The sequence below is a fragment of the Elephantulus edwardii genome, unplaced genomic scaffold, assembly GCF_000299155.1.
Source record: "Elephantulus edwardii isolate Elephantulus edwardi_28Jun2011 unplaced genomic scaffold, EleEdw1.0 scaffold00085, whole genome shotgun sequence".
NCBI lineage: Eukaryota > Metazoa > Chordata > Mammalia > Macroscelidea > Macroscelididae > Elephantulus > Elephantulus edwardii.
This window is the reverse complement of record NW_006399835.1, coordinates 177,717-189,011: the sequence shown is the minus strand read 5'-3', so window position 1 is coordinate 189,011 and position 11,295 is coordinate 177,717. Positions and strand designations below refer to the sequence as shown.

Sequence of the window (11,295 nt, the reverse complement as noted above, 5' to 3'; positions counted from 1 at the left end):
GAAACTAGTTACTACCTTATATTAACATTTTAGTACAAATAGCTTACATCTAAAAATACAGATATTTCTTTACTATAAGTCATTCATAAAGCTAAAAGGTGAATTTGTTTTTCTTTAATAATGGAGCCAGGTATGAATAAGTTTCTCTTTTACGAAACGTTAATAATTATACACACAAATGCAACTGGTTCTTAAAACTTACTAACTGGAAGGCAGTTTGGCACTTCCTCAAAAAGCTGAACATAGAAATTCCATAGGACCCAGCTATTCCACTACTTGGAATATACCCTGAGAAAATGAGAACTGAGGCACAAATGGAGATTTGTACATGAATGTTCATAGCAGCGTTATTCACCATTGCAAGAACATGAAAACAGCCCAAATGTCCAACCACAAACGAATGGATTGAGAAATTATGGTACATTCACACAATGGAATACTATGCAGCACGCAGGAGCAATGATTGTGTAAATTATTACCTACCTTGGGAGGGACTGGAGAGTATTATGCTGAGTGAACTCAGTCACACAAGGATAAATATTGTATAAAACAGCTATTGTAGAATGATTATAAGGATCCAAGAGGAGTGGGAGAGGTTGGAAGCATAGAGATGAGGATGTGCAGGAGGAGGGAGGGACTAATCATGGGGTTGTACAATTTGATGGGTGAAGGTTGAGGGAAATTGAAAGAATTTGTTCTTGAAAACAATGTATTCAAATTTTGTAAACTGGAATTTTTTTTTAAAAAAAACAACTTACTAACTGCAGAAGTGAGTCTAATCAAGTAATATTATGTCAGCATATTTTGGTGTCAAGAATTGATCGTTCAAAATGACTTTATTAGCTATGGACTTTGACTTTCACCACCTAAGTGGAAAAACAATATATATAAAGTAACCATTACTGGACTGATCAGTATTTTGTATCCATCCAATTTAAACTGAACAGATTTAGCAGCCTATGTTGGTATCTCACTACCAGCAAGAAGAGGGAAAGGAGAGTACAACACATGTCTTTCAGGACCTGAGATTCCTGTGCCAGTCAGACCAGAATCTACATGACAGCAGCAGCAGCCTCAGCAGGGAATCGAAACACATGAAACAGAGAGTGCTGCCTCAAGTGCCGGAGCCAGCGGCCTTTTACCCAAACTTGCTGGAGGACTGAGGAAAGCTGCTCTAAGGGAACTCTATAACACTAACCTAAGCTAGGAAGCATTAGTGGACTAGTAGTAAAATGTTGCCCTGCCAAACAAAAGGCATGTCACTCCGTGAGAGACAGAGGGAGAGTCAGTTGTGAGTTGGTTCCAATTCAATGGCACATATCACCAACACCACCATCACAACCTACACTGTGAAGCTGAAGGTCAAAGGGGCAGTGAACACATGTGATGTGACAAGATTAGACTGAAGAACTGTACACTTAGACGCTGTCTGGATTGAAAAATTATATCCTGCTGCCAATATGAATTCTAGCCAGTTAAGTTCTCTAAAAATAATAAACCCCATAACCGTGAATATGGTTCTTTGAGATCTGGTGTTCGCTGCAATAGAATTCAGACCCTGTAAAGCAGGAAGACTGGTGTTAGAATTAACAGCAAAAGGTGTAGGAGTGCAGAAGACTGTGTGTGACCTTACAGGAATTGGTTTAGTACTATGGATGTTGTTACAGCAACAGTTCCCCTTTTCAGAGTTAGCAGATGTCAGAGATGCCCACCCCATGCTGCTTACATTCATTTTCCATACAGACACTATAAGTTTTATTAATTTTGATCTGAAAATAAGAGAAAACTAAATGTTAAGTAATAATAGTACTGTATGCTGTCTGTACCTGTAAAAACACAGAATCGTTGTGGCAAGCACTGCTCCGACAAACCACTCCTGCTAACGCACTATTCAGATTATAAGTGTTCTGAAGACAATCTTTGGTTTCATTGTCTAAAGCTGTAAGTTAAAACAAAATGGCACAAAATACATAATTTTCATATATGACAGGTATTTAATTTGGTTAAAAGTACTTTTTAATGTAATATTAAATATAACATCATATATAAAAGTTTGATAAGGCTATTTTATTTCCTGACACCTTCTAATTCAGAAGTTTAATCTCAGAAATTTTGTGAGCTGGAAAAAGGCAAGAGGATATGTGGGGTTTTTTCCAATTTACACAGGATTTCCCTAAATAGAATAGATCAATCTCAAGGAATAAAACTTGCTTTACATATATGTAGAAACGATACAATAAATTACTAATATATTTAAATGTAAAAAGTAACGGTCATTCTCAGATAACCTGTTGTTATGTGTTAAGAACTGGCAGAGACTTTTGGGGATGAAATTTAGTTACAGCTGTTAATTGATGAACCAGAAATTTTACTAATAATTTACTCAAGAGAAATATATTAATATTTTAACAAAATACAGTTTAAAAAGTTCACTGCACTATCAATTCTAATAATTAAACAAACACCCTGAAACAAACAACCCTCAAAAAGAACATGAGTGTTCACCATTAGAGGATGTTGTTGTTACTGACATGAAAATACATGTGAACATATGTAAAAACAAAACAAACCACACTGCCATTGAGTCAATTACAGTTCACAGTGACTCTCCATCAGGTTTCCAATGCTGTAAATCTTTATGAAAGGATACTGCGCATCTTTCTTCTACAGAGCATTTGGTGGACTCAAACCACTGATCTGTAGTTAGTTGTTCAATAGACTCTAAATCATCTGTTGCCTCATAATAACATTTTTGTTTAAAGCCACACTCAAGAGATCTAAACTAGTTATAGCATAAAAAAAAATCTGGAAAAACAAACATCAAATCATCAAATTTTATTCTCTCCAAAAGTGAAATGATGAGGCTGTTTGTTGTTGCTGGTTAAAACCTCATAGTCTTTATTTCTTATAACTGTACTGTTTCATTTAATAGCCAGGGGCTATTAAATTTAGATGATCTAAAAGAAAAGATTCTATTCTTTAGTCCTACCTGTTTCAAGTGATAACAAACATGTGGCTCTACCTGCAAGGGCCTCCAAAGATGAACATCTTTAGAGAAGCATGTGGCCCATCTTCCTCCTGCAGAGGAACTGGGGGGCTTTAGCAATCTAGTGCCTTAAGCACAGCACCACCTGAACTCAATCATGTGGCTAGTGGCTACTGTACTGGAAGAAAAGAGAATAATTCTATCATTGTAGGAAGTTTTACAAGACAGCCATAATCCGTTAATATTTCTGGATCACTAAAATTTTACTTAAGAATACAGTAACTTTGGGCGCGCTCTGGTGGCCTAGTGGCAAGAAGCTGCACTGCAATCCCAGAGGTACACAGTTCAAATCCACCAGATGCTCTGCTGGAAAAGGAGGAACAATCTCCTCCTATACCAGTCAGATCTGATTTGACGGTACATACACACACAAAAAAATAATGAAATAAAAAAATTTAAAAAAAAAATACAGTAACTTTGGAGCCCTGTTTAATACAGAAATTAAAGAATTTTGCTGTGAACTAAAAGGTCAGCAGTTGGAACCTATCAGCTGTTCTACAGGTCAAAAAACAAGGCAGTTTCCATAAGAAATTCCATAAAAATTTACAGCCTCGGTAATCCTTTGGGGCAGTTCTATTCTGTCTTCAGAGTTGCTAAAATTTGGAATCAATTCAACATCAGTGGATTTTGAGTTCAGTAGTTATGTTAAAAATTCACAAAGAACAAACAACCTAACCTCCTGTAAAACACAAATTAGAGGAGGATATGGAAGGGGGGAAGTGATTTTTAAATAAAAATTTTTTAAAGTAACAATAATGGAAAAATATAGAAAGAGCAACATCAGTTCTAAGGTCAATACAGTCAATAAAGGATGGTTCTCTGATGATCACTTAAGACTTTTCTAGGTGTACTCAACAGTAGAATTACATACATATTTATTTAAAATTTAAAAGTAAATCATTCCCAAATTGCATTCTTTTCTACAGAACACAGAATCTTTGATGTGCTTATGATAAGTTGGTCTAATATGTATAAAAGGAAGTTACATAAAATATTCTTTCAAAAGATTCACAATGTTTCACCTATAATCCCTATAATGAAAGAAGTTTTTTGAATGTAAGATATTCGCTAAGATTTTTTAACTAAATTTGTTCTTAAAAAACAACAAATCATCTATCTTTGAAAACAAGAGGAAAAAATTACCTAATTGAGACAGCAAACTGATAACACTTAAAATTAGTGAAGCACTTATGTTCGGATCTTCAAGTAGCTCTACAAGGGAACTTAAGCATTCACTTGGTAATATCTGATTTGATGTAAACAACCGTGTGAGCTTCTGTCCAGAAATTACCTATAAGACAGCATTTAGAGATGTGTAAGTTAAGAATCACCAATTTTCATGTCATCTCCATTTTAAAAAGAAAACAGAAATCTCAGTTCTGCCAAAGTGTCAGTGCCAATCTCCTTGACAACTAAGAAATTTCACACATTTCTCTCTGGCAGAAAAATCTAATCCCTTCTTCATTGGTCCTCAAATAAATTTCCTCCATGTAGCTTTCCCCAAATACCTTATTTTTTGCATATAATTTGTTCACGTAAAAAATGTACACATAGCATGCATGGGAAACGAAGACTGTATGGGGTTGAAAAGTTTGCAAAAAAAGTATAATACACACATCATTATCATAAAATATGGTAAATCTTTCCCCAAAACTTGGCTAGACTTGCTGCTTACACTATAGGTTTATTTTAGAAGTTCACCGACTTTTAATTATCTAGTAATATTTAATCTCCTCACTAAACCAAAGATGCCATGAAGGTTTGGACCATTAGTCTAAACACTTGCTGTTGCTGGCTGTTAGTGATTCTGACTCATGACAACCTCATGTATGCACAACATTAATTGCCTTATAGGGTTTTCAAAGCTGCAACCTTTCTGAAAGCCTGTCACTAGAGGTTATTTTTATCTAGTATTCAGCATGAGCCCCTCGGGGACTTTACTACCAATATTGTAACTGAACAAAGTAATCCCAGTATACTCATTCCACCTACCACTGGGAGGTTAAAAGGGGAAGGCTAACCTCAAAGGGTAAGTACTGGATCATTCTTTTTGCTTCTTGCCAAGATAGAAGCTGTGCCCCAAAGTCAAAGACAACAGAGAAGGAAGTTCAATTTATTAAAAAAAAAAATAGCCAAGAATTAAGAGACTTTATTTTCTTTATTTTTAGTTATTTCATTTTAACTCCTTGCCTATAACCATATAAATCACATACACACACACACACACACACACACACACACACACGAGACTGAGTGGAGTTTGGAAGCCAAAACTAGTTGCCAGAAAATAATATTCAAAATGCTGTAAAACAGTATTTGATACTAATCATATCTTTCTATAAAGACTGGGAAATCTTAAGTTACTTTATTATTAGGCTAAATATACTCTAAGCATTAGGTCTGTGTATCTCATTTTAAAACTCTTTTCTTTCCTGTTATTGACAGCTGCAGTAAAAACAGCCCTGACTCATAATGAACTTATCCCTAACACTTCCAGTACTATTTTGAACTACAATATTCTATTGTGATTCATAAAGGCTTTGGCCAATTTTCAGAAATAGATGGCAAGGCTCTTCTTCCCAGTAGGTCTCAGTCCAGAAGCTTTATTGGAACTTGCCCAGCATGGCTGACACTACTGGTATTTGAAATACCAGTGACATAGCCTCTGGCAGCAAAGCAACCAACCACAATATGACAAACTTGCAGACAGGTAACAGTTTTTCTCTGAAGTGGTCTCTCATTCTCTCACTTAGATACAGTTTTTCTTCTAAAGTTTTGCTGATAAGAACTTCAGATTATCTGTGTTTAGGAATATGTGCTTGAATACTATTACTAAGTTAAAAGTTTCTAAAATTGAACAGAATAAGGTCAGAGTTGAAATATGACTATTGACAGATGTTTCGATAGACAATCTTCAGAGCATTGTCTGTTTGCTTATGTCTTTCTCTGTCATTGCTAGATCCTAGTCACTGATGCCGCAGTGAGCTTTCAGAGGCTGCAAAGTGCAAGTGGGGAAACTACCCATCTTTCTCCCATGAAGTAGTTGGTACATTCAAACCACCTGCCTTTGAATGAGCAGCACAACTCTTTACTCAGTAGGCCACTAGAGTTTGTTTATGTATAAAACTAAAATAGTAAGATGCTGTGGGGTAGGATGGTTTTTCAAAACGGCTTTCCTAGCCCACTGGCTTTGACTTTTTCTACATGGCTAAGTGTGAAAAGGCAAACAAAATATGTAGACTACTAATTATGATTGGTTAGTGCTGTTATCTCACCAGGCTTAAACTGAGCAGATTTAGAAGCAGGAGATGGCGATTCCACTACCAGGAAAAAGTAGAATATATAAGATGTGTGTAGCCTGTTCACAGAGATTCCTACAAGAGCTAAAGACACTGCAGCAGCAATAGAGAGAGGAGAAGCAAAGATCAAAGCAAGGCAGATCCAGATCTAACCAGAGATTGCTGCCCACTGGAGGTGGAGCCAGAACTAATGGTCTTCCTTTCAAATTTGCTGGAGGACTTGGGGGAGAGATGCCATACTTAACAGACCAAAAAGAGCTTTAAAACACTTGACCTAAAGCTGTGAAGCTGAAGGTCACAGGGCCTGTCAGTAGACTTGAGAGGCTATCTTGACTGAAGGAGTGTGCAATTACAATCTGTTAATTTCCCTAATAGAGCTCCCCAAATTGGTATGGTTCTGTGTGGCCATTACAATGGATTAGTACACCCAGTAGTAAAGCTTGGAGAGTACTGGGAAGGAAAATTGCTGTTAGAGTTGGTAGAAATAGGTGTGGGAGCACAAGCACACATGTGGCCTTATAGAAATAAAGTCTTGTGCCTGGGAACTAACTATTCCTCCTTCTGCAGTTAGTGGAGGTCAGTTATCACTGCCCTCATGCTACTCAACACTCTTTTTAGACATGGTTTGCTTTTAGCACATTAATACTCAGGATTAAACCTGTATCTCCGTAACATAAACATTCCAACATTGAACAATTACTTATTACAAAGATAAATAATTTCTTTCCAAATCTCCTCATTTATGAGAACTCACGAATGTTTTAGTACAAGCAATTTACTGGTATAATAATCTTTACATAGCACTTATTCTGCCCTACTCATTTTTCTAGTATATACATAACAAGTCTTTTCATGTCCTTTAATAACTCTACAGGTAGGTAATACTACTGTTTTGCAGACAAGTAAACTGATGCACACCTGATGATATAGCAGTATAGTTAGGATTTCATACCCAAAGCAGCTTGGTTCCTGAATTCATGCTTAATGACCACATGAAATGTTATGGAAAAGATCATAAAAATGGTAGCAGCTCATCTCTGCACATAAATTCAAGATTCTCGTTCTCAATTCACACATGGGACTATGAAAACACACAACACAATAGTATGAATAACCTTTCATACAACCTCTTTGCATCTAAGTTGCCTCTCTTATATGATACATACATAGACAAGCAACATTAAAAAGAAAAATATATCAAAATGACAAAAAAAAGAATGAAAATACTGCTATGTTGATGAATGACTGCAAGTCTCATGTATTACTGAAACCAACAAAAATCATTACCCTTTAGGCAATTCCAACTCATAGAGAACCTGCAGGACAGCCCAGAACTGCCCCACAGGGTTTCCAAGGTTTTAATATCTAGAAAAATACCTGCCACATCTTCATCCTGCGGGGCAGCGGGTATGTTTGAATCTTGGACCTTTTGCTTAGGTGAGCATTTTACCATTGTGTCACTCAAGCAGCAAATTGATTAAACTTAGAGGGACCCTGGAGGACAGGGCAGAGCTGCCCAATAGGATCGCTAAACTGTAAATCTTTACAGGGCTGTCCAAAGTCCTTATACATTACAGACTGGAGCATAAAGTGGAATAATCTTTTAAGAAATCAAATTATAAACCAAACTTGTTGTCAATGAGCCAAATTCATTCAACTCATAATAACCTCACAGGACAGAGTAGAATTACCCTATAGGGTTTCCAATCTGGAAGTTTTTACAGAAGCAGAATGTTACATCTTTCTACCATAGAGCAGCTGGTGGGATCAAACTTGAGCCCTGGATTATCCAAGCACTTAACTGTGCTACCACAACTCTTTCTCTCTAAGCCTCTTAAACAGGAAAAAAAATCCAAACTAAAAACACTGGATTAATACCTCTCCTAAGTATATAAAAGGGATCTCTGGTGGCCTAAAGTGAAGAGCTGTGCTGCCAACCCAAAGTGGTTCAGAGGCAGAGTTTGAACCTAAGAGCAGTTCCAAGGGAGAAGGATGGGAGGGCAATCTCCTCCTATACGATTTGCTGCCTCTTAAAACTCACTGGAGAGTAAACTATGGGTTGGTCCTGACTTGATGGTTGTTGTTGTTGTTGTTGTTGTTATGTGCCATCAGGTCGTTTGCGACTCAAAGCGACCCTATGTACAAGAGCCCTAAACGCAGGTCTATCCTGTGCCATTCTCACTGTCTCAAACACATTCATTCCCACCACTCCACTCACAGAATCAATCCATCTCACCGAGGGTCTTCCTATTCCTGCGCCATCCCTCCACTCTCCCAAACATGATGTCCCTCTCCAAGGACCAGTCCCTCCTTGCAACATGCCCAAAGTATGTCAGACGAAGCTTCAGAATCCTTGACTCCAGGGAACATTCTGGCTTCACCCTCTCCAGCACAAACCTGTTTGTTCTCCTAGCAGTTCTCCAGCACCACAACTCAAAGGCATCAATTCTCTATCATCCCTATTCACCGTCCAACTCTCCGATGCACAGCACGTAACTGTAAAGACTATAGCCTGGATCAGGCGCACCTTAGTCTCCAGCCTGATGTCGTTGCACTTCAGTACTCTTGAGAGTTCCTTCACAGCTGACTTTCCCAATGCAATTCATCTCCTGATTTCCTGGATGCTGTTACCAAGAGTGTTGACCGTGGAGCCAAGCAAACTAAAACTGTTAACTATCTCAATCTCTTCACCATCCATACTGATGCTGCCAATTGGCCCAGTGGTGAGAATCTTTGTTTTCTTGATATTGAGCTTCAATCCATATTGAAGACTGCAGTCCTTGACTCGATGGTACATAATATTAATAATAACAACAACCAGTATTTAAAAGAAATGAGAGGATACCTAATAATGTTATTGTTATATGCTGCTCAGGCGACTCATAGCGACCCTATGTACAACAACTCTGAAACCCAGTCTATCCTGAGTCAACACTATTGTCTCTGATACACCTACCTCCATGACCCTAGTCACTGAGTCAATCCATATCATTGAGCGTCTTCCTCTCTTGCTCTGTCTCCCAAGCATGGTGACTCTCTCCAAGGACTGATCACACCTTGCAACATGTCCAAAGTATGTCAGAGAGATCTTCAGAATCCTTGCCACCAAGAAGCACCCTGATTTCACCCTCTCCAGGTTGAACCTGTTTGTTCTCCTAGCAGTTCATGGTTTATTATTCAATACTCTTTTCCTGCACCACAGCTCAAAGTAATCAATTCTCCTTCTACCATCCCTAATCATTGTCCAGCTTTCTATAGTAATAGCTTTACTCAAAATTCCTCCCTGAAGTGGAAGTACCTCAAATGTTCATCAATAGGGAATGTATATTACTAGTACATTTACACAATGAAATACTATATATTGATAAAAAATAGTGAACATGAATAAATTTCACAATTCTATTGAATGAAAAGAAGCCAGACACAAAAAGGTACATAAAGTATTAGTTGACTTACTAAAAGTACCTTAAGAGTGATGATTACTAGCTACAAAATGTACAGAAAGGTTTAAAAATATCAAGCTTTTCACTTATTAACACATCATATACTTTATACTGTCTGTTATCTCTCAAATGGTATCTTTACCATTTGACAGTATCTTTAACCAGTATCTTTATATTGTCTATATGCTATCTCTCAAATAAGTCACTGATATTATTTCTAAGAAGCCTGGTAGCGTACTAAGTTTTGTTAGGCTATTAATCAAGAGGCTGGCAGTCTGAATCCACCAGTTGCTCAAAAGGAGAAAGCTAAAGCAGTCTCCTCTTCTAAAGGGTTAAAGAATCAACTTGGTGGAAGTGGGTTTGGTTTCGCCTAATAGAATAGCTCATATTCATTCTTTGTGTCAAATGTTCCAATGAAATAATTTTCTCCAAACTCCTTCAACTTAAGTGAAGCAATACGGCATTAATGGGGTTCTGATGGTTTAATATAAGGAGTTTTGCTGCCAACTCAAGTCACCCAATTCAAATCTATCAGCTACTCCAAGGAAGAAAGATGGACAAACTTCTCCTACGCGATTTACTGGCTCTGAAAACTTGCTGGAGGGTCAGATATGGGTTGGTTTCTACTCAGTATTACATTACTGCATAACATAGCATGGTATTAAAAAAATCAGCCTTTAAATCATGCATTTTCTTGATGTTTCCAATAATTTATGCTAACATTGATTTCAGATATAACTCATTACTCCCAAAAAAGAGATGTTTCAGATTACCAACTAAAATAACAAATCGAAAATTCTTAAATAAAAATGGTGGTCCTTTTATTTTTTTTATTATCCTTTGGCTTTTGGAATCCATCAAAGCATTGTTCTAGCCTCATCTGGGAAGCAAAGTTTAACTAATTAATAGCTAACATTTTCTTTTACTATGCTTGCAAGAATTTACTGAGAATGAAAAAGACACACATGAATGTACTGAGGGTACCCTTTATACTATGGTGAGGAGCACCACAAATAAAAGGGTATACTGGCATAGTCCCAATTGCACTGCAAATCTCTGGTGGTTCAAATGCATCAGCAGCTCCAGGGGGGAAAAAAATTTAAAGCCTTAAAAACTCAATGAAGGTTCAATTGCAACTAGAAAGCTACTTGAAGGCGGTCAGTATTGTTTGCTGTGTACCATTCAATAATCTGGGTAGTCTTTTGTCAATCTTTGTTAGCCCTTTATCAGATAGCTAGTATGTCAGATAGAATATATTTTAAAATTGTGTTCATAAGTAGCCTTTTTTTAATCTTTGGTAGCCCTTTATCATATATAGTAATATGTCAAATGTTGTTGTTGTTGCTGTTGTTATGTACCGTCGAGTCACTTGTGACTCACAGGAACTCTTTGTGCAACAGCCCTAAACCCTGCTCTATCCTGTGCCAATCACATTGTCTCCAATACACCCATCCCAATTACCCCAGTCACTGAATCAATCCACCTCATAGAGGGTCTTCCCCTCCTG

At 37.3% G+C, this 11,295-nt stretch overlaps 1 protein-coding gene across 1 annotated transcript in view; it reads right to left on the bottom strand.

Annotated features, from left to right (window-relative positions):
* KIAA1524 (KIAA1524 ortholog) overlaps window positions 1-11,295 on the bottom strand; it is a 63,217-nt gene that overhangs the window by 49,623 nt on the left and 2,299 nt on the right. Inside the window, exons 2-3 of the mRNA XM_006889995.1 lie at window positions 4,190-4,337; window positions 1,827-1,939 (exon numbers count right to left, since the gene is read on the bottom strand). Of these exons, the coding sequence (XP_006890057.1) occupies window positions 1,827-1,939; window positions 4,190-4,337 (261 nt within the window). The remainder of the gene's footprint in view (window positions 1-1,826; window positions 1,940-4,189; window positions 4,338-11,295) is intronic.